Genomic DNA, 26,879 nt, shown 5'->3' with positions numbered 1-26,879 from the left:
AAACATTTCCCTCCTGAACCTTATTTAACCCTTTAACATATTTAAATGTTTCGATCATGTCCCCCCTTTTCCTTCTGTCCTCCAGACTATACAGATTGAGTTCATCAAGTCTTTCCTGATACGTTTTATGCTTAAGACCTTCCACCATTCTTGTAGTATACATTAAGAGCAAGTCCATGGGAAAAAATATGGAACACAAACGACAAATTAACACTAGCAACATCATACAAAGAAAACCTATATAAAATGTTTTACCATTGGCACACACACATCCCCCGGCACGACTCAACAAACTGTATCCAAATGTTTCACCACTATGTAGGAAATGCAAAAGGGAAATAGGGACCTACTACCACTTACAGTGGACTTGCCCACTTGCTAAAAAAATTGTGGCGCAAAATGAAAAGCTATCTAGAGCAAATTGTGGCACAGACATTCCTTTTAAAACCTGAACATTTGCTTCTTGGAATTGCAAGGCAGAAATTTAAAAATGAAGACAATATTGTAAAGGCAGCAAGATTCCTATATGCGCAAAAGTGGAAAACAGAAACAGGCCCCACAACTTTAAACTTCATAATTAAGGTCCTTGAGTGCACGGAAATAACCAAAATAACTTTGGAATTACAGGATAAAGATAAATCTGAATTTTACAAAATATGGGAAAATTGGTAAAATGGCTCAAACAGAAAAAATATATAAAAAACCTAAAAGGAAAATAAAACTAGACACTCCCGCCGTACCCAAATAAAATGAAAATATAGAAACATTGCACCATAAATCAATGTAACATAAGCCCCCCCAAAATGATTTGTACCTTCCTCAGAAATAACCAAATATCCAATATAGTATACAGAACTAAAGAAAATAAATACACATTTCCACATACTAGATAAAAAAATACATAATATTAGGTCGCTTAATAGAGATAGTCAACAATATGGTTGACAAATTATGTCTTTTATACAACAAATAAATATAAGAAAACTATCTATCTATCTGCATATATCGAACATCATTGAAATTGAACGCTCTATATGTTCTATATATTTATCTAGTTTCCTTCATTTTTCTTCCTTTTTTTCTCTGTATGTTTTGTTTAGATTGATTTTACATGTAGAAACTTAGTGAAGATTATTATTATTATTTTTTTTAAAAGAGCAAGTCCATGAAACTTGCAAATTTCGCTGCAGAAACTATTGAACAAGTTCACCCTTGTTTTAGATATCAGCAGAACGGATTGCCTTAGTTTAGGACAATGAAAATATTATCTAAATAATAGTTTAGTTAGTTTAGTTTTATTGGATTTATATGCCGCCCCTCTCCGAAAACTCGGTGCGGCTAACAACAATCATGAAAATATACATTAAAATCCAATACTAAAAACAAATTAAAACCCCTTAATATATAAAAACCAAACATACATACAAACATACCATGTATACAGTTGTAATAATAATAAACTTCACATCCAAACTGAGCTGCTTTTCAGCCAGATTTTGTTTTTTAGGTTGTTCCTTCTTCCAAATTAAGTTCCCATATTTAAGGGGACACAATCTGAAGTTAGTTGGGGGAAAGATCAAAGGCAACATGAGAAAGTATTATTTTACTGAAAGAGTAGTAGATCCTTGGAACAAACTTCCAGCAGACGTGGTTGGTAAATCCACAGTAACCGAATTTAAACATGCCTGGGATAAACATATATCCATTGTAAGATAAAATACAGGAAATAGTAAAAGGGCAGACTAGATGGACCATGGGGTCTTTTTCTGCCGTCAGTCTTCTATGTTTCTATGTTTCTAAGTACTTTTTCCGGAAATCAGGCGTGTGAAAATTTTAATTTGTAAAATCCAGCAAGTCCTCTGAGGTTGTTTTTCTACATAACTTTGTGGCTTGGGCCACATAAATTCTCTATTCCAATTGCTTCAATTGACAGACAACAGTAACCTCATCTCAGAACTGCTTGTCTCTCCTGGAGATTCTTCCTATCTTCAACAGGTACGTCTTGAGTAAAGGTAGCACTTGAATGGTGATAATTGTTATTTTCAAATACCTTTTCAGTTCTTTAGTTCAGAATAGGATTTGTGGGATTATTAAGATGGTATAGTTAACACCACAGAACTCTATGGCTAAATGTAAAATCTCACTCCCAGCTTTTCATTTAATTTATTTAGTTATTTGGGTTGTGAGTATTTATTTATTTATTGTTAGAGTTGAAAGGGACTATGCAGGTCATCAAGTCCATTATACCCTCTAAACAGAAGAGGTGTGCAAATCATGAAAGGGCTTCTCAATTGCTAAGAAGCTTTGAACAAAGCATGTCCTGAAAGCTGAACAGTGCAATTAAGCTTCTATCACATGATTTAAAAAATAGACACATTTTGTGGATAGTGGAAGCAGCTATCCTGCTAAGGGGATATATATTTTTTGATTGATTTTATTGTATTTTAAAATGTTTCATTGTTCTGAATTGTCAGCTAGATCCTAGTTTAATAAATTATAATTTATTGACCAGATATTCAGATTGGATTTGGTGAGTTTAGATATCTATCCTGTTCTTCCCAAGAATCTGGGACGGAGAGATGTGATAGTTTGATGGTGTTAAAGGAATTGTCACAATGTGCAGGTTTTCCTAAGTAAATCTGCCTTTTGCAATTGACTGATGGTGATTTTGTCAATGCCAATGTTGTTTTAAGGAAAGCTTCAAATGTTTTGGGATTGCATTGAAGGGCACCTATTACTTCTGGTAATAACTTTTTAATTTTATTACTTTTTTTCTGTCATTTTTTCCGTTAGTTCTGCAGTTGCTGGACATTATTGCTTAGACAACATTTTTGAGTCATATAATCTATTTGGCTCCAGATGTCGAGAAACTCCAACATTCTACTTGATGGGAGTGACAACTTGTCCGTTATGGGTTTCTGTAAGTTATGCATCACTTTATTGTTTATAGAACAATTGATGTTCTATTGATGGTATTATTGTTGTTTGTTTGTTTGTTTAACTTTTATGCTGCCCCTACTTCGTTGTTGTTATTATTAAATGAGCTATGCATGATTATATGATAATTAAAGAGGAATGATTAAATGCATTCTTCTTTCTTTTCTTCTTATAGGAACTTCCATTCAAAAATCAGAGATTATTGCTGCATTACAAAAGTATCTTGGTGGATTTCAGTGTGAAGTACTAGAGCAGAGTATTCAGAACTTCTATCAATTATTTACATTGAGCAAAAATATGATTGATCTTCTTACCATATTATCAATCATCTGCTGTATTGGAGTCCCATTAAATGGAATTGTTATCTGGCTACTTGGCTTCCAGATTAAGAGGACCCCTTTCACTGTGTTGATTCTTAATTTGGCTATTGCTGACTTTGGATTTCTTTTATTTTTGGCTATAGTTTGCATTCATCAATTTATAGCCTATATGTTACAGATAAATATCCCTTTTACCTTTGTATTCATTAATGTCATAAGTGGGCTCATGGGCTTCACGTATATCAATAGTCTATTTCTTCTGACAGCCATCAGCATTGACCGGTGTGTGTGTGTCTTCTTTCCAATCTGGCATCGCTGTTCCCGGCCAAAACCTCTGTCCTCTGCTGTCTGTACCTTCCTCTGGATCAGCTCTTTCCTCCTGGAAGGAATTGCAAGCATTCTGAATTATGCTTATTATAATAATCACTCCTTCCATGTCTCTTTAATTGTGGCTTCTATTCTTTGCCTTCCATTGATCACAGCCTCTACTGTGATCCTATTCATAAAACTTTGTCTTAAACCTAAACAGATGAAACGTAGACGAATGTTAGTGATGATCTTAATTACTCTTCTCTGTTTCCTTATTTTTAATCTTCCATTAAATATTTACGGGTTCTATGTTTCTTATCTTTATAATGATCATTCTAAGCAAAGTACTTCCTTCGCTTTGTATATAGTTTTGGGTGGTTCCCTAAACAGCAGTGTTAACCCAATAATCTATTATCTGGTTGGGAGAAAGAAACGAGCTCAGACCAGACAGAGCATCAAGGTCGTTTTTCAAAGAGTCTTCAGGGAAGATGAAGCTCCTGAAAGCACAGAGAATGCTACAAACAGAGTTTCAACCTCTCTGTAAAAGCATAATTTTAACTTGTCTCCAATGCTGGATGTTGCTTGGCTTCAAAAATGTTTTTACTGCTCCAAAAATAAAATATAAACATTTTTTGTGTGCCTCAAAAGTCTGTTTTCATGATAATCAATATAGAAAATGAACAAGCTTTTGATATTAAACATTTAAATATAACTATTTATACAAATAGACAGTAATTTTGGGAAATCACAATTATATTACAGAATGGTATAAACTGGACTTGTTGAATTAATATTAAAATGGGTAAACATACATTGTACCACCAGAGGGAAAGATAAATTGCAACAAAAAAATGAGTTAGTGTGTGGAAATTTTGGAATTTTAATAATTACTATTACCTTCTTCACTATATAGGATATTAATTTGAAACAATATATAAAGCAGTTCATATGAATTGATATTTTTCTGTAGATATGGGTAAATATGGAATTTTAGGATAGCATTTAGCTATGAAAAAAAAAAGGATCGGAGTAGTGAGAGGGAAGGAATGGAGACCACAACTTTCTTCTCCTCCTCTTCCTCCTCCTTCCGGGGTGCTGTGAACCGGTGATGAAGTGGAATCCACCCCTGCTATGTTCCTGTGCACAACAAAGAAATCGACTATGCCAGCTGGTGTAACCAGGGGTGGGCTGAGCCCGGACAGGGTGGAACACAATGGTTACCGAAAATGGAGCTCCATCCCAGAGCACCCAATTTGCACTGAAAGATGAAAGAAAATGCAGGGTATCCTGCATAAGCCACACCCACAGTGTGGTAGTAAAAACGTTGGTAGCTCTTCATTGGGTGTAAACCTTAAGCCATAAAAGATCATAAATTCGGGAACATCATAAATGGATCATTCAGTTTCAGGAAAATCAAAACAGTTTAAAGGAGCTAGGAGTTGTTGTGGTTGGCTCTGGCCCAGCTCCTGCCCCAAGGACTGTGGATGTGGGGGAGACATCCACATACCGCAGGCCTGTTTTGCTCCTGGTGGAATCTGCTGATGAAGGCTCCTCTGACCAAGAAGACATGAGTGACAGGAAGGAGGAGAGTGTGGCAGACAGCTCAGAAGGAGATCAATTATCTAGCTCCTCCTTGGATTCGGAACAAGAGTTAATGATACAGCCACGCATGCGGAGATTGATGCATAGGCAGCAACAACTGAGAGATTATTATCAAAGAAAATGAGGCCACCTGTGGTTGGGTGGGGCTGTGGTCATTAGTGAGGCTGCTATAAATAGCAGCCTGTGGGTTTGGCCATTGTGGAGGATTATCTGATCCTTGTGTTTCCTGCCTGTCTTGCTGACTTTGACCTTAGTGTGCTGATTTTTCCCTGCTTTGAAACTAAACCAGAGCAAAGTGTGTTTCACTTTGTGAAAGAAGAAGGACTGTGAATTGCCTCACAGCTGCAAGCTAAGTATCACAGAACTGATAAGGGACTTGTACAAATTACCAGTTTGTTTGGAGACGAGTGCTCTTTGCTATACAAAAAGAGGGCGTAGTTTAAATGAATTTTCATTATAAAGAACATTGTTTTGAATTCTCAAACGTGTCTGAAATTTGTACCTGTGAATTTTGGGGAGGATTCTACCAGAGAGCCCAACAGAACAGGAGTCAACTTGCTTCTTTCATACGACCCCTGTTGGATCAAGTCAGGATTTTATCTCAATCTACAAATAGGTTTCAAGAATTAGCAAATCAGATGCTGCTGTTTCTTTCTTTCTTTTTTCTTTTTTATATCAGCATATCTTGTCTTTAATGTTATTTTTAAATACAATTCAGAGCTAAAGAGAGGGAAAAAACAAACAAACTACGAGGCCCAGTTAAATTTTACATAACATCTAGAACGAAAAAGGAATGCATTCTACAAACACGGAATGTACAATGAAAAATTGTATATACAAGTCCGTTTCAATATTCTGTCAATTGTGACAGGAAATTAGGAAACAGTTTGGATATCGGAGGCTTCCAAAGTACACGGAAATGTGTACCTTCTTAATTAATAATGCTTGAGACACCTCCTAATCTTCTTTCTTTTAAAATATTTTTATTAATTTTCCAATTTTAAAAAGAAATATATATAGACATCTCCCTATTTTCTTGTTGCTATGGTTGATTTTTTGTTCCTTAGCCATGCCATCATGTTGCCTTACAGTCTTCTCCTCCCTTATATAGTTTAGTTTAGTTATAGTTTATTAGATTTATTAGTCTCAAAATGGGTGAACAGTGCAGTCAGGCGGTAGGGAAAGCAAGTAGGATGCTTGGCTGCATAGCTAGAGGTATAACAAGCAGGAAGAGGGAGATTATGATCCCGCTATATAGAATGCTGGTGAGACCACAATTGGAATACTGTGTTCAGTTCTGGAGACCTCACCTACAAAAAGATATTGACAAAATTGAAAGGGGCCAAAGACGGGCTACAAGAATGGTGGAAGGTCTTAAGCATAAAACGTATCAGGAAAGACTTAATGAACTCAATCTGTATAGTCTGGAGGACAGAAGGAAAAGGGGGGTATTCTGTTTCGAGTGGAGGAGTGAAGGGCTCTTCTGGTGAAGTATCTTTGGACATTTTCAAGGGTGTTAATGTCTGAGATGCGATATGGGTTCCAAACAGATGAGCTGTATTCGAGGATGGCTCTGGCGAAGGTTTTGTAAGCTCTGGTGAGTAATGAGAGATTGCCAGCTTCCTTCCCATTACCAGCTACCTTCCCAAGCTGCAGTGAGGACTAAGCGCATGTGTGGGGATGAGGAGATTGTGCACAAGTGCAAGAACCACATCGGTGGGGGTGCACTTTTGTAGGGGGAGGAAATGGGTGTGGGCATGTGTCTGCCTGCTAGCACATGCACCCACACCCTTTTGGCATGTGAACCAAAAAAGGTTAGCCATCACTGCCCTATATGTTATGTGATAAAGACAGCAACTAAGTTTTTCCCATTCTGCTTTCTTCCTGCAGTTCTTCAACAGGACAGAAAATATCTCTCTCTCTCCTTCCTTCCCTCCCTCCCCCTCTCCAGTCTCTTTGTCTCTCACAAGCAACGGACGGACGACGGACGGATGGACGGACGGACGGACGGACGGACGGACAGACAGACAGACAGACAGACAGACAGACAGACAGTCTTCTTTTGAAAATCAAGTGTGTGAACAGTTCAACTCAGTCAATTCTTAGAAGACTATTAAGCAAGTTCTCCGAGGTTGTTTTTCTACATAACTTTGTGGCTTGGGCTGTATAAATTCTGTGCTCCAGTTGTCATTGCTTCAATTGACAGGACAACAGGAACCTCATCTGATTCTTAGATTTTGATAGAGAGCTGCTTGTGTCCCCTGGAGATTCTTCCTATCCTCAACAGTTATGTCAAGAGTAAAGGTAGCCCTTGAATGGTGATAACTTTTATTTTCAAATACATTTTCAGTTCTTTATTTATTATATTTATTTATTTATTTATTATTATTTTTATTTATTTATTTTGTCCAATACAGAATGAGGGTTTTAGTGGGTATATATCTATATACACATAGTAAAATACATGATGAAGGTTATAGAGGAGATACTCATAGTAAAATATACCGTATTTTCCGGCGTATAAGACGACTGGGCGTATAAGACGACCCCCTAACTTTTCCAGTTAAAATATAGAATTTGAGATATACTCGCCGTATAAGGCTACCCCTCTTCTGTACATCATAGACCTGACTGAGTCTAGGTCTATGATGTACTTGCATTGAGAAAAAAATCATTTCTGAACATGATAACACAATATTTTAATTACTAATGATGAAGATCTTATTGTTAAAATTATGAATGAATTATTTAGAGAGAGAGAGCCAAGTGGGAGCACTCTTCTGTCTATCTCTCCATATGTCTCTGTCTATCTGTCTTGTCTGCCTCTCATATTTCTCCTCACCACAATTAAGTTTATTATTATAACTCATCATAATTTGTCAACACAAAAAGGTGAACCTGGCTATTTTCCTTTCTCCTACCATCTATTCTGCAGGTATCTTTCAGTCTAACATGCAGCATGCTGACACCTATGTGAGAATCTATTATGGAATGAGAATCTGTATGTGATATCATGATATCGCAATCCAAACAGCCCATCCATTTTTTCCTCTTTCCGCACTTGTCTTTATCCTCTTGCAATGTCACTTAAACAGATTTTAACTTGTCGGGTTTACCATTAGTGACCCTGCCAATTTTCAGTACTGTGCAGTGTGCTATGATACAGAGCAGGGTGAATAATATGACCTCAGCTTTTAAAGTTATTTTAAAATGTTGCCTAAGAAATATGAAAAGATGATTCTTTTTGGAGGAAAAGTACATTTTCAATGGTTAAACATAAGAACAAATACAAACAGGCAGAAATAAATGCATCCAGTTTAACATTCAATCATTTCCCTGGCTCTTTTTATTGAAATGAACAAGTTCATACATTCAATTTTGCAACCACTAATAATGTTGGTCAAGTAGGTACAAAAATACCTGGGGAAAAGATCAAAGTCTTTCTCTCTCCCCCTCTCTCTCCCTCTCTTTCTTTCTTGCTATCTCTCTTTCTCTCTTTTTTTTTTGCTTTCTCTCTTTCTCTCCCCCCCTCTCTCCTTCTCTTACTATCTCTTTCTCTCTCTTTCTGTCTCCCCTCTCTCCCTCTCTCTCTCCCTCTCTTGCCATCTCTTTCTCTCCCTCTCTCTTTCTCTCTCCCCCTCTTTTGCTCTCTCTTTCTTTCTTTCCCCCCTCTCTCCCTCTCTCTTTCTCTCTCCCTCTGTTGCTATCTCCCCTCTATCTTTCTCTCCCTCTCTTGCCATCTCTTTCTCTCCCTCTCTCTTTCTCTCTCTCCCTCTCTTGCTATCTCTTTCTCTCTTTCTTTCCCCCCTCTCTCCCTCTCTCTTTCTCTCTCTCCCTCTGTTGCTTTCCCCCCTCTTTCTCCCTCTCCCTCTCTTGCTATCTCTTTCTTTCTCTTTCTGCCCCCTCTCCCTCTCTCTTTCTCCTTCTCTTTCTCCCTCTGTTGCTATCCCCCCTCTCTCTTTCTCTCTGTCCCTCTGTTGCTAACCCCCCCTCTCTCTCCCTCTCTTGCTATCTCTTTCTTTCTCTTTCTGCCCCCTCTCCCTCTCTCTTTCTCCTTCTCTTTCTCCCTCTGTTGCTATCCCCCCTCTCTCTTTCTCTCTGTCCCTCTGTTGCTAACCCCCCTCTCTCTCCCTCTCTTGCTATCTCTTTCTTTCTCTTTCTGCCCCCTCTCCCTCTCTCTTTCTCCTTCTCTTTCTCCCTCTGTTGCTATCCCCCCTCTCTCTTTCTCTCTGTCCCTCTGTTGCTAACCCCCCCTCTCTCTCCCTCTCTTGCTATCTCTTTCTCTCCCCCCCTCTCTCACGGAACTGAGGCACGGACGGCGGCGTGTGGGCGAGCCTGCGCTTTGCGCAGGCTCGCCCAGCTGGGAGGCGGTGTTCGCGCCCCCCCAGCTGAAACTGACGTCCGGCCGGAGCGATTCTTCCCCGGCCGGACAGGCAGCGTTTGAGCGAGCCTGTGCTCCGTTCAGGCTCGCCCAGCTGGGAGGCGGTGTTCGCGCCCCCCCAGCTGAAACTGACGTCCGGTCGGGGCGATTCTTCCCCGGCCGGACAGGCAGTGTGTGAGCGAGCCTGCGCTCCGTTCAGGCTCGCCCAGCTGGGAGGCGGTGTTCGCGCCCCCCCCAGCTGAAACTGACGTCCGGCCGGGGCGATTCTTCCCCGGCCGGACAGGCACGCTTGTGCTGCCGAAGGCAGCGTGTGGGCGAGTCTGAGCGGAGCGCAGGCTCGCCCAGCTGGGAGGCGGTGTTCTCGCCCCCCCCCCAGGCTGAAACTGACGTCCGGCCAGGGCGATTCTTCCCCGGCCAGACAGGCACGCTTGTGCTGCCGAAGGCAGCGTGTGGGCGAGTCTGAGCGGAGCGCAGGCTCGCCCAGCTGGAAGGCGGTGTTCTGGCCCCCCCCAGCTGAAACTGACGTCCGGCTGGGGCGATTCTTCCCCGGCCGGACAGGCACGCTTGTGCTGCCGAAGGCAGCGTGTGGGCGAGTCTGAGCGGAGCGCAGGCTCGCCCAGCTGGGAGGCGGTGTTCTGGCCCCCCCCCCAGCTGAAACTGATGTCCGGCCGGGGCGATTCTTCCCCGGCCGGACAGGCACGCTTGTGCTGCCGAAGGCAGCGTGTGGGCAAGTCTGAGCAGAGCGCAGGCTCGCCCAGCTGGGAGGCGGTGTTCTCGGCCCCCCCCCAGCTGAAACTGACGTCCGGCAGGGGCGATTCTTCCCCGGCCGGACAGGCACGCTTGTGCTGCCAAAGGCAGCGTGTGGGCGAGTCTGAGCGGAGCGCAGGCTCGCCCAGCTGGGAGGCGGTGTTCTGCCCCCCCCCCCCAGCTGAAACTGACGTCCGGCTGGGGCGATTCTTCCCCGGCCGGACAGGCACGCTTGTGCTGCCAAAGGCAGCGTGTGGGCGAGCCTGAGCGCAGCGCAGGCTCGCCCAGCTGGGAGGCGGTGTTCTTGCCCCTCCCAGCGATCGCAAATATCGGCGCCACTGTCCTATATCCGGCGTACAAGACGACCCCCCACTTTGGAAAAGATTTTCAGGGGTTAAAAAGTCGTCTTATACGCCGGAAAATACGGTATTTAAGAAATAATAGAAAAGAAGGTATAGTAATAGAACATATCAATGAAAGAATAGAAGAAGAGATATAGGAATAGAAGAAAGGTATAGGAGATATAGGAGAGCAATAGGACAGGGGACAGAAGGCACTCTAGTGCACTTGTAATCGCCCCTTACCTCTTAGGAATCTGGATAGGTCAACCGTAGATAATCTAAGGGTAAAATGTTGGGGGTTTGGGGATGACACTATGGAGTCCAGTAATGAGTTCCATGCTTTGACAACTCGGTTACTTAGTCATATTTTTTACAGTCAAGTTTGGAGCAGTTAATATTAAGTTTAAATCTGTTGTGTGGTCTTGTGTTGTTGTGGTTGAAGCTGAAGTAGTCGCCGACAGGCAGGACGTTGCAGCATATGATCTTGTTCAGAATAGGACTTGGGTGATTATTAAGAGGGTCTCAGTTAACACCCCAGACCTCTGTGGCTAAAGGTAAAATCTCACTCCCATTTGGTATTCATTTTTTAATTTAATCTATATAGTTATTTGGGCTGGGTTGCAAGAAGGTGATTGATGCAAAGTCACCATCTGATTTTGGTGTATGAGGTGGACAAAGTATTGAGTGATAAAATGGGCTGAACTGGACAAATTGACAACAGAATTGAAAGGACAAAATGAGTCCAATTATTATAAAGTTTGGATGAACTGGATGAGAAAAATAAGAGAAAAACAGTGTGACAGTGTGGAAAAGACTAAGAATCAGGACAATGGAAAGATATGATATATTGTAAATAGATATGTGAATTGCAAAGTATAAAATCTGGATGTAGATTTGTGAAAAAAATGTGATGATGTCTTTTATTTTCGGCTATAATTTGCATTTGTCTCTTTATACCCTCTATATTACTATTTGTCTCTTTATACACGCTATATTACTAATAAAAACCCCTTTTACCTTTGTATTCATTAGCGTCATACGTGGGCTCATTGGCATCATGTATATAACTAGTCTCTTTCTTCTGACAGCCATCTCTCACAAACAATGGACAGACGGACAGACAGACTGACTGACAGACAGATAGACAGACAGACAGTCTTCTTTTGAAAATCAAGTATGTGAACTGTTCAACTTCTACAATTCTTAGAAGACTATTAAGCAAGTTCTCCAAGGTTGTTTTTCTACATAACTTTGTGGCTTGGGCTGTATAAACTCTGTGCTCCCGTTGTCATTGCTTCAATTGACAGAACAACAGGAACCTCATCTGATTCTTTGATTTTGATAGAGAGCTGCTTGTCCCCCCTGGAAATTCTTCCTATTCTCAACAGGTATGTCAAGAGTAAAGGTAGCCCTTGAATGGTGATAAATTTTATTTTCAAATACATTTTCAGTTCTTTCTTTCTTTATTTATTTTGTCCAATACACAATGAGGGTTTTAGTGGGTATATATCTATATACACATAGTAAAATACATGATGAAGTTTATAGAGGAGATACTCATAGTAAAATATATCTAAGAAATAATAGAAAAGAAGGTATAGTAATAGAACATATCAATGAAAGAATAGAAGAAGAGATATAGGAATAGAAGAAAGGTATAGGAGATATAGGAGAGCAATAGGACAGGGGACGGAAGGCACTCTAGTGCACTTGTACTCGCCCCTTACTGACCTCTTAGGAATCTGGATAGGTCAACCGTAGATAATCTAAGGGTAAAGTGTTGGGGGTTTGTGGATGACACTATGGAGTCCAGTAATGAGTTCCACGCTTTGACAACTTGGTTACTGAAGTCACATTTTTTACAGTCAAGTTTGTAGCGGTTAATATTAAGTTTAAATCTGTTGTGTGCTCTTGTGTTGTTGTCATTGAAGCTGAAGTAGTTGCCGACAGGCAGGACGTTGCAGCATATGATCTTGTTCAGAATAGGACTTGGGGTATTATTAAGAGGGTCTCAAAGAACACCCCAGACCTCTGTGGCTAAAGGTAAAATCTCACTCCCAGTTTGTTATTCATTTTTTAATTTAATCTATATAGTTATTTGGGTTGGGTTGCAAGAAGGTGACTGGTACAATGTCACCATCTGATTTGGTGTCTGAGGTGTAAAATGTATTGAGTGATAAAATGTGCTGAAATGGACAAATTGACAACAGAATTGAAAGGACAAAATGACTCCAATTATTATAAAGTTTGGATGAACTGGATGAGAAAAATAAGAGAAAAACAGTGTGACAGTGTGGAAAAGACTAAGAATCAGGACAATGGAAAGATATGATATATTGTAAATAGATATGTGAATTGCAAAGTATAAAATCTGGATGTAGATTTGTGAAAAAATGTGATGATGTCTAAAGATAAAAAACAATAACACAATAACACAATAAAAAGAACTCCCAGTCCCCAGTTTCTAGGCAATACCTTAACTGACCATCAAACCAAACTGGTTATCTCTAGCTCTCACACAATTAGAATTAGTCATTATTTTATTTATTAATTTATTTATTGGATTTGTATGCCGCCCCTCTACGCAGACTCGGGGCAGCTAACAACAGTAATAAAACAGCATATAATAATAATCCAATACTAAAAACAGTTAAAAACCCATTATTATAAAAACCAAACATGCATACAAACATACCATGCATAAAATTGTACATGCCTAGGGGGAAAGAGGATCTCAATTCCCCCATGCCTGGCGGCAGACATGGGTTTCAAGCAGTTTACAAAAGGCAAGTTGGGTGGGGGCAATTCTAATCTCTGGGGGGAGTTGGTTCGAGAGGGCCGGGGCCGCCACAGAGAATGCTCTTCTCCTGGGTCCCGCCAAGTGACATTGTTTAGTTGACGGGACCCGGAGAAGGCCCACTCTGTGGGACCTAACTGGTTGTTGGGATTCATGCAGCAGAAGGCGGTCCCTGAGATAATCTGGTCCGGTGCCATGAAGGGCTTTATAGGTCATAACCAACACTTTGAATTGTGACCGGAAACTGATCGGCAACTAATGCAGACTGCGTAGTATTGGTGTAAAATGGGCATATTTGGGAAAGCCCATGATTGCTCTCGCAGCAATCTCTTCGGATTTTGATTAAGAGTTTATTACCAAAATTCTTGCAAGAAGCAAGAATTCAATCCTGCAAGTCTAACGAAGCTCATTTGCTAGATCGTTTCTCAACAGATTAGAGTAGACTAATTCTCCATCCCCTTCACCACAAATGCATTCTTATTGTGCATAAAATCCATTTTCACCTCAGAAACAATGTAAATAAATGGAGGCCTCCACAGATTTAGGCAGGAAGAGCTTCAGTTAGCAGTGAACGTTCATCCAGTTTTTGATGTGTTTCCTCTACAGATTCTGTCATCATTTATATTCCTCTGTGCTTCAGCTGAGACAAAATGACTGGAATGTCCCACAGAGTAGCCTAATACCCTCTGGAATCAGGCTGCTTGAGTCGTTGCTATAAACTGAATGGAAAAGGAGTGAACATCTTGAAAGGGCTTCTCAGTTGCTAAGAAGCTTTGAAGAAATCGTTTATTTATTTATTTACTTATTTATTTATTCATTCATTCATTCATTCGATTGATTGATTGATTGATTGATTTGTATGCCGCCCCTCTCCACAGACTCGGGGCGGCTAAATCATGTCCTGAAAGCTGAACGGTGCAATTAAGCTTCTCCCACACAATTTTTAAAAAAATAGACACATTTTGTAGATAGTGGAAGCAACTATACTTCTAAGGGGATATATATATATATGGGTGTGGCCAGCTGATGAGGCCTAATAAGGCCGAAATAGATCTATCCTGGTCTCCCTTAATTTTAGCCAGCTAGAATTCTAATTTAATAAATTATAGTTATAATCATTTGCCCAGATGTTCAGATTGGATTTGGTGAGTTTAGATATCTATCCAGTTCTTCCCAAGAACCTGGGACAGACAGATGTGATGGTTTGATGGTGTTAAAGGAATTGTCACAATGTGCAGGTTTTCCTAAGTAAACTTGTCTTTTGCAATTGACTGTTGGTGAGCTTGTCAATGCTGATGGTGATAAAATGAAGCTTTAAATGTTTTGGAACTACATTCAAGGGCACTTATTACTTCTGGTAAGAACTTCACTATATAATTACTTTCTTTTCTGTCATTTCTTCCATTAGTCCTGCAATTGCTGGACATGATTGCTTAGCCAACAGTTTTGAGACCTCTAATCTACTTGGTGCCAGATGTTGAGAAACTCCAACATTCTACTTGATGCGAGTGACAACTTGTCCATTATGAGTTTCTGTAAGTTATGCCTGACTTTATTGTTTATAGAAGAGACCCTCTTCATCTATTGATGTTATTATTGTTGTTGTTTGTTTGTTTCCTTATTTATTTATTTATTTATTTGTTTGTTTGTTTGTTTGATTGATTGATTGTTTGATTGACTTTTGTGCCACCCCTCTTCATTGTTGTTGTTATTAAATGAGCTAGGCATGATAATATAATTATGGAGGAATGATTAAGTGCATTCTTCTTTCTTTTCTTCTTATAGGAACTTCGATTCAAATATCAGAGATTATTGCTGCATTACAAAAGTCTCTTGGTGGATTTCAGTGTGAAGTACTAGAGCAGAGTATTCAGCACTTCTATCAATTATTTAGATTTAGCAAAAGTATGATTGTTCTTTTTATCACAATCTTTATCAGCTGCTGCATTGGAATTCCATTAAATGGAATTGTTATCTGGCTACTTGGCTTCCAGATTAAGAGGAACCCTTTCACTGTATTGATTCTTAATTTAGCTATTGCTGACTTTGGATTTCTTTTAATTTTGGCTATAGTTTGCATTTGTTTCTTTATACCCTCTATGTTAATAGTAAAATCCCTTTTTACCTTTGTATTAATGAACATCATGGGTGGGCTCATTGGCTTCACGTATATCAATAGTCTCTTTCTTCTGACAGCCATCAGCATTGACCGGTGTGTGTGTGTCCTCTTCCCAATCTGGCATCGCTGTTCCCGGCCAAAACATTTGTCCTCTGCTGTCTGTACCTTCCTCTGGATCTGCTCTTTCCTCCTGGAAGGAATTGCAAACATTCTGAAATATGTATTTGATTATAGTTACTTCTTCCATGTCTCTTTAATTGTGGCTTCTGTTCTTTGCCTTCCATTGATCACAGCCTCTACTGTGATCCTATTCATCAAAATTTGTCTGAAACCTAAACAGATGAAACGTCGACGACTGTTAGTGATGATCTTAATTACTCTTCTCTGTTTCCTTATTTTTAATCTGCCATTAAATATTTACGGCTTCTATGCTTCTTATTTTTACGAAAGCTTTTCTTTCCAAAGTGTGTACTTAAATGTGTGCATGAATTTGGGTGCTTCCCTAAATAGCAGTGTTAACCCAATAATCTATTATCTGGTTGGGAGAAAGAAACAAGTTCAGACCAGACAGAGCATCAAGGTCGTTTTTCAAAGAGTCTTCAGGGAAGATGAACCTCCTGAAAGCACAGATAATGCTACAAACAGAGTTTCAACCCCTCTGTAAAAGCATAATTTTAACTTGTCTCCAATGCTGGATGTTGCTTGGCTTCAAAAATGTTTTTTACTGATCCAAAAATAAAATATAAACATCTTTTGTGTGCCTCAAAAAAGTATGTTTTCCTGATAATCAATATAGAAAATGAACAAGCTTTTATTTTAAAGATCTTAACCATTAAAATTTAACTATTTATAGATATGCACACAAATCTAATAAATAATATTTATACAAATGGATGGTAATTTTGGGAAATCACAATTATATTATAGAATGGTATAAACTGGACTTGTTGAATTAATATTAAAATTGGCAAGCATATATTGTACCACCAGAGGGAAAGATAAATCGCAAAAAAAATAATAATGAATGAAATGAGTTAGTGTGTTGAAATTTTGGAATTTGAATAATTACAAGTACTCAGAACCATTCCAGAAAGAAATTATAATGATGGGACCATAACTAAAACTATGGAGATTCTTAATAATTCAGGTCAAAGATGTCCTAAAACTGCTTTTTTTTCCCCCAAGAGGCAACTGACCTTTTGTTTTTTCTTTGAGCATGTTTCGCTTCTCACCCCAAAAAGCTTCTTTTGCTCTGAAAAAGCACTTTTGGGGCATGACTAAAACTGTTTTTCAATTAAAGTCCCCTATACAGACTAATGTATGTAGCCCCCATTTACTATTAAACTTTTATATACTGCCAGGGGAATAACTGCTACTAGAACAACAGTATATAGTGTTCTGTCGGGCTCTCTAATAGACTCCTCCCAAAAATTCACAGGTACAAATTTCAGACACACACACACGTTTGGAAATTCAAAACAATGTTCGTTATAATGAAAATTCACTTAAACCAAGCCCTCTTTTGGTATAGCAAAGAGCCCTCGTCTCCAAACAAACTGGTAATTTGTACAAGTCCTTTATCAGTTCTGTGATACTTAGCTTGCAGCTGTGAGGCAATTCACAGTCCTTCTTCTTTCACAAAGTGAAACACACTTTGCCCTGGTTTAGTTTCAAAGCGGGGAAAAATCAGCACACAAAAGGTCAAAGTCAGTAAAGCAGTCACGAAACACAACGATCAGATAATCCTCCACAATGGCCAAACCCACAGGCTGCTATTTATAGCAGCCTCACTAATCACCACAGTCCCACCCAACCACAGGTGGCCTCATTTTCTTTGATAATAATCTCTCAGTTGTTGTTGCCTATGCATCGCTCTCCTCATGCATGGCTATATCATTAACTCTTGTTCTGAATCCAAGGAGGAGCTAGATAATTGATCTCCTTCTGAGCTGTCTGCCACACTCTCCTCCTCCCTGTCACTCATGTCTTCTTGGTCAGAGGAGCCTTCATCATCAGATTCCACCGGGGGGGCAAAACAGGCCTGCAGCATGTGGATGTCTCCAGAGCTAACCACAACATATAGGGGTATTTATTTGTGTCTACCCTTTTTTGTTAGATAAGAATTCTTTGTTAGATAAGAAAATTTTATAGATGTATATTGTTAGGCATTGATGTTGTGTGTTTATTGATGTATGTTTTATTTTAAGGTGGAGAAAAATATATACCCCTAAAAAACTCGTGGCCGACTGTTATTTATTATCTTAATTACTCTTCTCTCTTTTTTCTTTCCTTATTCTTACTCTACTGTTACATATCTATGTGTTCATTATTTTCTTTTCTGAATTTTTTTCTTTGACACAACTTCCTGGATTGGACAACTACTTAATTCTGGTACTTCTCTAAATAGCAGTGTTAACCCAATAATATATTATCTGGTTAGGAGAAAGAAATTGATTGGAGATTATGACTCAGGGAAGTTTCAAACTTTACTTTATATTGGGTGTAATTCCAGATCCTGGTGAGAGTTGGAATTGCATCAAATCCTTGCCAATTTGATATGTTCCTAATAAACAGACTTTAATGGTCTTTATTTCTGGTGACATATTACGTGAAAGCTTGACAAACTAGCACTCAACACTTGTATAACTCTTCAGTGTCAGAGTTATTTTTGAACTTGTGTTGGAAACATGGAGGGATACCAGCCACTGGACAGCTTTCTTAATAAAGACATTACAGCAGGAGTTCTTTCTTCAGAAGATTCTTTTACTCTTCAGTAGTGTCAAAAACTATTAACTCTATACTATACTAAACACCTAACCGAATTATCAGATGACACTTTCACACACCAACCAACCAACCAACCAACCAACCAACCAACCAGGAGGAGGAGAAGCCGCAGCCGCTACAGTGACCACTGCAGGAGAATCACGCCCCAAGGCAGGAGGTGGAGGAGGAGAGGGGGCAGATCGGGCAGGCGGGGGGCAGCACCATGAGGCCAGGGATGTGAGGGGGCCAGAAACACCGTGGGGAGGCAGGGGCAGCTACGGCTCCCTTTCCTTCCACCCATGTCTACTGCCGGTACCTCCCCACCCCTCCACGTGCTGGAAGGGGGATGGGGAGTGCGTGCCCATGGAAAAGGGTGCACGGGGGAGAATTTTGGGGAGCAGTGAACAGTGCTTGAAAGCTTCAACTGGACCAGCTAGACTCCCTAGGGCAGTGATAGTGAACCTTTTTTTCCTTGGGTGCCAAAAGAGTGTGTATGCATGCTATTGTGCATGCATGAGTGCCCACAGACATTCAATGCCTGCAGAGGGTGAAAACAGCTTCCCCCACCCCCCAGAGGTCCTCTGGAGGCCAGAAATGGCCTGTTTCCCAACTTCTGTTGGGCCCAGTAGGCTCGTGTTTTGCCCTCCCCAGGCTCCAAAGGCTTCTCTGGAGGTGGGGAAGTGTAAAAGTGCCATCCCCCATCCTCCCCGGAGGCTCTCTAGAAGCCAAAAACACCCTCCCAGAGTCTCTGTGCGAGCCAAAAATCAGCAGGCCAACACACACATAAAACATTACAGCAGGAGTTCTTTCTTCAGAAGATTCTTTTACTCTTCAGTAGTGTCAAAAACTATTAACTCTATACTATACTAAACAACAAACTATCAGATGACAGTTTCACACACCAACTAACCAAGCAACCACTAGACCACTAAACCACAATAAACCAAAAACCAGACAGTTGGAGCTGAGCTAGGGCAATGGCTCGCGTGCCAGCAGATATGACTCCATGTGCCACCTGTGGCATCTGTGCCATAGGTTTGCCATCACTGCCCCAGGGAGTTGGGTGGCATAAAAATTAAACAAACAAACAAACAAATGATAATGATGAGTCAGAATAGTCAGCCATTTTGTACTTTTCAGCCAGTATAATATTTCAGCAGTGGAAGTGAAGTGCCGGTGCGTGGAGGCTCTTAGGGCCTGGATGGGTGTCAACAAACTCAAACTCAACCCAGACAAGATGGAGTGGCTGTGGGTTTTGCCTCCCAAGGACAATCCCATCTGACCGTCCATTACCCTGGGGGGCAATCACTAACCCCCTCAGAGAGGGTCCGCAACTTGGGCATCCTCCTCGATCCACAGCTCACATTAGAGAAACATCTTTCAGCTGTGGCGAGGGGGGCGTTCGCCCAGGTTCGCCTGGTGCACCAGTTGCGACCCTATTTGGACCGGGAGTCACTGCTCACAGTCACTCATGCCATCATCACCTCGAGGGTCGACTACTGTAACTCTCTCTACATGGGGCTACCTTTGAAAAGTGTTCGGAAACTTCAGATCGTGCAGAATGCAGCTGTGAGAGCAATCATGGGCTTTCCCAAATATGCCCATGTCACACCAACACTCCGCAGTCTGCATTGGTTGCCAATCAGTTTCCGGTCACAATTCAAAGTGTTGGTTATGACCTATAAAGCCCTTCATGGCATCGGACCAGATTATCTCAGGGACCGCCTTCTGCTGCACGAATCCCAGCGACCAGTTAGGTCCCACAGAGTGGGTTTTCTCCGGGTGACGTCAACTAAACAATGCTGCTTGGCAGGACCCAGGGGAAGAGCCTTCTCTGTGGCGGCCCCGGCCCTCTGGAACCAACTCCCCCCAGAGATTAGAATTGCCCCCACCCTCCTTGCCTTTCGTAAGCTACTTTAAACCCACCTCTGCCGTCAGGCATGGGGGAATTGAGATACTCTTTCCCCCTAGGCCTTTACAATTTTATGCATGGTATGTTTTGTATGTATGTTTGGTTTTTATTTTAATGGGTTTTTGATTGTTTTTAGTATTGGATTATTTTGTATACTGTTTTATTATTGTTGTTAGCCGCCCCGAGTCTCCAGAGAGGGGCGGCATACAAATCCAATAAATCAAATCAATCAAATCAAATGAAATCAAATCAAATGGCCTTCCGTGCTCCTTCTGAGCAAAAAGTTCACATACAAAGCTGAAGTGACAGGTTGGGCTTCTAAAGCCATCCTGTCACTCTGCCATTTAAGGGGCTGCAGCTGTGGTGCTGCAGGAAAGACAGGCAATTGATAGATGATAGACATAACTCATCTAAGTTTGCTTTTCCTGCTTTCATGAGATATGCCATATCTCAAAAATGCTGGCTGTGTTGATAAGAAATGCCTGCTAGATGTATTTTCTATGATAGCCACTAAATTCACATGATGCTTTTTTTGCAAGCATAGGGATAAAAATACTGGGGGGGGGGTGTTATGTGGTCCTTTTATTTGGGATTCCCCAAGTAATCAGGTCTGGAAAGAATAAAATGGATTTGAACAACACCCTTGGTGTGATTTATTTAGCTACCACCTGGGAGGCAATAGACCATGCACTTTGAGGGAACACCAACCAAAACATGTGGTAAAACTGCTGTGGCACAGATGATCCACTGGAACTTGTGCCGGAACTACCATTTACCAGTGGCAAAGAACTGGTGGGATCATAAGCCCGAAAAAGTGGTCGAAAATGAGCAAGCAAAACTACTGTGGGACTTCCGACTTCAGACTGACCGAATTCTGAAGCATAACACACCAGACATTGTGATTGTGGAGAAAAAGAAAGTATGGATCATCGACATCGCAATCCCAGGAGACGGCAGAATTGAGGAGAAGCAGCTAGAGAAATTAGTGAAATACGAAGATCTAAAAATCGAGCTGCAACGACTCTGGCATAAGCCCGTGAAAGTGGTCCCAGTGGTACTTGGCACGCTGGGCGCAGGGCCAAAGGATCTCAGTGGACATTTGAAAACCATCAGAATTGACAAAATCTCCATCTGTCAAGTGCAAAAGCCGCTTTACTGGGATCGGCAAACATAATTCGCCGCTACATCACGCAGTCCTAGGTGCTTGGGAAGCGCCCGACTGGTGATGAAATACGAAATCCAGCATTGTGATCTCGTTTGCTGTGTTGTATTGAAATAATAATAATAATAATAATAATAATAATAATAATAATAATAATAATAATATCTCCAAAACCACCATAAGAGAGTTCACACAGAGTGCTAAGCCAGAGTTGATGACATTAATCTCAGTTTTCTGGTTTCACATAATATGCTGTTCTAATAATCATGGCTTGTATATGCTGTTCTAATAAGCATGTCTGGTATACATATCACAGTTACACTTTGGTTTAGTATAATATATGAACTCAGATAAGATATAACTGCTCTTCCTTTCCTTTTTATTTTTGTAACATAATAAAAACTATTTTTTGTAAAAAAAAAAGTGATCTCGAAGACACAAGAAATGTGTTCAAATTATTGTCTTTAAGTGGAACAATCAATTTCATCATCATCTTACTTTCAAATGTCATTCTCCCATCGTGGAATATATACAATTCCTTCCCTTTTTGCACAAATAAACAAATTGGCAAACTCTAGGTAAGGCACTTCTAATAATAATTATGTATGAAGAATTATGCATGAATTATGTATGAAGGTGTTGGATAACCATCCATCTGAAGTAGTGTAGGGTTTCCTGCCTAAGAAGTGGGTTGGACTAGAAGACCTCCAAGGTCCCTCCCAAGTCTGTTGTTATTGTTCTTGTTATTGTTGTCTTCTTCTTCTTCTTCTTCTTCTTCTTCTTCTTCTTCTTCTTCTTCTTCTTCTTCTTCTTCTTCTCATTATCATTATCATTAGATTCTTAAATGCTACTTTTCATTTATCATACCATAAATCACTATATGAACCAAAACTCAGTTCTTGACCTTGAAACGCCTACCGCCTTGTGATATGACAGTATCTTCAAGCACTTCCTTTGATCTGGTGTCCAATTACATTTTAAATTGCAAAATTCAACACAAGTTGTTTTTTCCCCTCGCTAAGAAGGTTTGCAGCTTTATCCATCTCAATTTCTTTTTCTCTGAAGTAGGAACCTACTGCATCAAGTGGAGACCAAGGGGAGTCATTGTAAAAGATCTCATCCTTAGATTGCAAAAAAAGATCTGCTGGTCCTGTTTGAAGATTCTTAGCATCATCAGGTAATGCTTTGGGTTTTGTAACTGTTATTTGAGGTGAGGGTTGGACTTGGGGACTATCAGGATGGGATCAACTAATTGTGAAGGATCCTATGATCAACAATGGAACTCAGTTTAGAAGCAATTATTTATCCAACCTGGTATGACACCAGTCTTCTCATGCCTAACTCCAATTAATCTTCATATGTGTATTTTAATTTAATTTAATTTAATTAAAGGACTCAGGGCAGCATACAACAATAAATTTTATGAGTTTTATTATTGTGCTATTAATTGTATTCTTCTTTTTATGCCATATCCATCATTGGATGCTAGTGATCATGTTGGTAACCCTATTTTTTTTAATCAAAGTTTACAAGAAAAAGTGTTGTTTGTAAATAATAGTTGGTACTGTTTTAAAGATCTTCGCTACATTTAAAAAATTCTTTTGTTATAGTCTTCGGAGAGGGGCGGCATACAAATCTAAGTAATAAATTTTGGTCTTTTGAGCTAAGCAAATTCACATCAGATATTTGCACAATTAGCACAGGGGTCCCCCAAGGCTGTGTACTCTCATCACTTCTCTTCTCTCTATATACCAATGACTGCATCTCAAATGACCCATCTGTTAAACTATTGAGGTTTGCAGATGATACAACAGTGATTGGTCTCATTCAAGACCACAATGGGACTGCATACAGACGGGAGGTTGAACAACTAGCCTCGTGGTGCGACTGGAACAATCTGGAACTGAACACACTCAAAATTGTAGAAATGGTGGTAGACATTAGAAGAAATCTACCCATCCTACTACCTTTCACAATATTAGACAATACAGTATCAACAGTAGAGACTTTCAAATTTCTAGGTTCTATCATATCTCAAGACCTAAAATGGTCACCTAACAGCGGGAATCAGCTCCCCCCAGAGACTTGTACTGCCCCCACCCACCTTGCCTTTTGTAAGAACCTGAAAGCTTATTTATGCTGCCAGGCTTGGGGGCATTAGATCCCATTGATATGCTGTGAGACGCCCTGAGTCCATGGAGAAGGGCAGCATACAACTTCAATAAATAAATAATAAAGAAAAAATTCATCACAAAAGCAAAACAAAGATTGTTTTTCCTACGCCGACTGTGGAAGCTCAAACTGCCCAAGGAGCTACTGATACATTTACTGACCCCTCATTTCCTGGATATAAACTGTTTCAACTCCTATCTGCAAAACAATGCTATAGAGCACTGCAAAGCAAGACAACTAGACACAAGAAGAGTTTTCCCCCAAACACCATCACTCTGCTAAACAAATAATTCCCTCAATACTGTCAAACTATTTACTAAGTCTGCACTACTATTACTACTAGTTTTTTCTCATCATTCCTATCACCTATTTCCTCCCACCTATAACTATAGCACTGTAACTTGTTGCTTGTATCCAAATTTATTTGTTTGTTTGTTTGTTTGTTTGTTTGACCCAGATTGTGGGGGCAATATGCTGGCTCTGTTAAAAAGTGCTATTGCTAACATGTTGTAAGCCGTCCTGAATCTAAGGACAAATACATTTTGTCAATGCCGATGGTGTTTTAAGGAAAGCTTCAAATGTTTTGGGACTGGACTACATTCAAGGCCCCCTATTACTTCTGGTAATAACATTTTTTTTTAATTTTATTACTTTCTGTTCTGTTATTTTTTTTTCCGTTAGTCTTACAGTTGCTGGACATGATTGCTTTGCCAACAGTTTTGAGTCCTATAAACTACTCGGCACCAGATGTCGAAAAACTCCAACATTCTTTGTGATGCGAGTGACAACTTGTCCATTATGGGTTTCTATAAATTAAGCCTCACTTTATTGTTTATAGAAGATAACCTCTCACTCCACTGATATTGTGGTTGTTGTTGCTATTAAATGAGATAGACATATAATAATTATGAAGGAATGATTGAATCCATTCTTCTTTCTTTTCTTCTAATAGGAACTTCCATTCGAAAATCAGAGATTATTGCTGCATTGCAAAGACTCTTGGTGGATTCCAGTGTGAAGTACTGCATTCTGAGTATCTAGCACTTCTATCAATTATTTAGATTGAGCACAAAAAGATGTTTCTTCTTGCTATCATATGCTCAATCATCTGCTGTATTGGAGTCCCATTAAATGGAATTGTGATCTGGCTCCTTGGCTTCCAGATTAAGAGGAACCCTTTCACCGTGTTGATTCTAAATTTAGCTATTGCTGACTTTGGATTACTTATATTTTTGGCTATAATTTTCATTTATGATTGTATAATCTTTACACAACCAGGAATTCCCCTTTCTGTCATAGTTTGTCTTGCTTCTATCATGTATATCAATGGTTTCTTTCTTCTGACAGTCATCAGCATTGACCGGTGTGTGTGTGTCCTTTTCCCAATCTGGCATCGCTGTTCCCGGCCAAAACGTTTGTCCTCTGCCGTCTGTGCTTTCCTCTGGATCTGCTCTGTCCTCCTGCAAGGAATTCCAAGCATTCTGAAATATGCATTTGATTATGATATCTCCTTAAGTGTCTGTTTAATTGTGCCTTCTGTGCTTTGCCTTCCATTGATCACAGCCTCTACTGTGGTCCTATTCGTCAAAATCTGTCTTAAACCTAAACAGATGAAACGTGGACGACTGTTAGTGATGATCTTAATTACTCTTCTCTGTTTCCTTATTCTTACTCTGCCATTGCATATCTATGTGTTCATTCACTTTTCTGGCTCAATTTCTTGGAGGCAATTTCATGGATTGAACAACTACTTAATTTTGGGTGCTTCCTTAAACAGCAGTGTTAACCCAATAATCTATTATCTGGTTGGGAGAAAGAACCAAGCTCAAACAAGAGAAAGCATCAAGGTCATTTTTCAAAGAGTCTTCGGGGAAGGTGTAGCTCCTGAAAGCACAGAGAAAGCCACAAACAGAGTTTCAACCCCTCTGTAAAATGTAGTTTTAACTTGTCTCCAATGCAGGATGTTGCTCAGCTGCAAAAATGTCTTTCTTGATACAAAAATAAAGTATAAACATCTTTTGTTTCCCTCAAAAAGGGATATTGTCAGAGTTCATTTCAAAGATTGGGGAAAGATGCAAAATGCAAGAATTTTCCCTCCACTGCTATAAATCATGGAAGAAAGTTATCAGAATAATGGTACCATAACTAAAACTGTTTTGCAGTTGAGGTCCCTTATACAGAGCTATAGCTCAGGGGTAATACAGAGAGTTGGAACCCACCTTTGCTACTAAATCAGAGGTGGGTTTCAGCAGCTTCTGATCAGTCCTGGAGAACCAGTAGGGGAATTTTTTTAATCATATTTTTAATTTTTTTTCTCCAACACAAAGTTGAAAACAATACATAGTTTCCAACACGAAATCAAGCTTATTGTCAAAGATATACAATCTTTTTCTTTTAACTTTGTAATCATTCAATGGAAGCTCTTATGTCTCTTTCTTTCACAAAGTGACTGTAAAAACATATATCTTATATATTCAAAAACCTCTTAAAAATATAGCTTTTCTCTATTCCATATTAAAATAAGACAGAGTGGCTGTGTGGTCTGCCTCCCAAGGACAATTCCATCTGTCCGTCCATAACCCTGGGGGCGGGAATTATTGACCCCCTCAGAGAGGGTCCGCAACTTGGGTGTCCTCCTCGATCCACAGCTCACATTAGAGAAACATCTTTCAGCTGTGGCGAGGGGGGCGTTTGCCCAGGTTCGCCTGGTGTACCAGTTGCGGCCCTATCTGGACTGGGACTCACTGCTCACAGTCACTCATGCCCTCATCACCTCGAGGTTCAACTACTGTAATGCTCTCTACATGGGGCTACCTTTGAAAAGTGTTTGGAAACTTCAGATCGTGCAGAATGCAGTTGCGAGAGCAATCATGGGCTTCCCAAGGCAGGCCCATGTTACACCAACACTCCGCAGACTGCATTGGTTGCCGATCAATTTCCGGTCACAATTCAAAGTGTTGGTTATGACCTATAAAGCCCTTCATGGCATCGGACCATAATATCTCCGGGACTGCCTTCTGCCGCATGAATCCCAGCGACCGGTTAGGTCCTACAGAGTTGGCCTTCTCTGGGTCCCATCGACTAAACAATGTCATTTGGTGGGACCCAGGAGAAGAGCCTTCTCTGTGGTGACCCCTACCCTCTGGAACCAGCTCCCCCCAGACATCAGAGTTGCCCCCACCCTCCTTGCCTTTCGCAAGCTCCTTAAAACCCACCTCTGTCGTCAGGCATGGGGGAATTGAAACATTCCCTTCCCCATGGCTTATAGAATTTATACATGATATGCTTGTTTGTATGATTGGTTTCTTAAATTG

The 26,879-nt window shown here is 40.3% G+C and overlaps 3 protein-coding genes across 3 annotated transcripts; all 3 read left to right on the top strand.

The window, feature by feature from the left end:
• The first annotated feature begins 3,118 nt into the window (after positions 1-3,118).
• LOC139166019 (mas-related G-protein coupled receptor member H-like) lies at positions 3,119-4,213 on the top strand. The gene has a single exon (XM_070749279.1). The coding sequence runs from the start codon at positions 3,235-3,237 to the stop codon at positions 4,108-4,110; it is 876 nt and encodes a 291-aa protein (XP_070605380.1). The 5' UTR covers positions 3,119-3,234; the 3' UTR covers positions 4,111-4,213.
• A 2,559-nt stretch (positions 4,214-6,772) lies between these two features.
• LOC139165510 (mas-related G-protein coupled receptor member H-like) lies at positions 6,773-16,217 on the top strand. Its single transcript, XM_070748688.1, has 2 exons — positions 6,773-6,884; positions 15,220-16,217. Exons 1-2 carry the CDS (start codon positions 6,773-6,775, stop codon positions 16,215-16,217), a joined length of 1,110 nt encoding a protein of 369 aa, XP_070604789.1.
• Positions 16,218-24,641: 8,424 nt separating this feature from the next.
• LOC139165509 (mas-related G-protein coupled receptor member H-like) lies at positions 24,642-25,496 on the top strand. Its single transcript, XM_070748687.1, has one exon. The coding sequence runs from the start codon at positions 24,642-24,644 to the stop codon at positions 25,494-25,496; it is 855 nt and encodes a 284-aa protein (XP_070604788.1).
• Positions 25,497-26,879: the final 1,383 nt, after the last annotated feature.

This window comes from Erythrolamprus reginae, chromosome 3, assembly GCF_031021105.1.
Source record: "Erythrolamprus reginae isolate rEryReg1 chromosome 3, rEryReg1.hap1, whole genome shotgun sequence".
NCBI lineage: Eukaryota > Metazoa > Chordata > Lepidosauria > Squamata > Dipsadidae > Erythrolamprus > Erythrolamprus reginae.
Note: the sequence above shows the minus strand (reverse complement) of the source record. Positions and strands in the feature narration are given on the sequence as shown.

Excerpts from the sequence above, each read along its gene's own strand:
- LOC139166019 (XM_070749279.1), top strand. The coding sequence starts at position 3,235 with ATGATTGATCTTCTTACCATATTATCAATCATCTGCTGTATTGGAGTC.
- LOC139165510 (XM_070748688.1), top strand. The coding sequence starts at position 6,773 with ATGAGAGATTGCCAGCTTCCTTCCCATTACCAGCTACCTTCCCAAGCT. Across the intron at positions 6,885-15,219 it reads CAAGTGCAAGAACCACATCG|GAACTTCGATTCAAATATCA; the intron begins GTGGGGGTGCAC and ends TTCTTCTTATAG.
- LOC139165509 (XM_070748687.1), top strand. The coding sequence starts at position 24,642 with ATGTTTCTTCTTGCTATCATATGCTCAATCATCTGCTGTATTGGAGTC.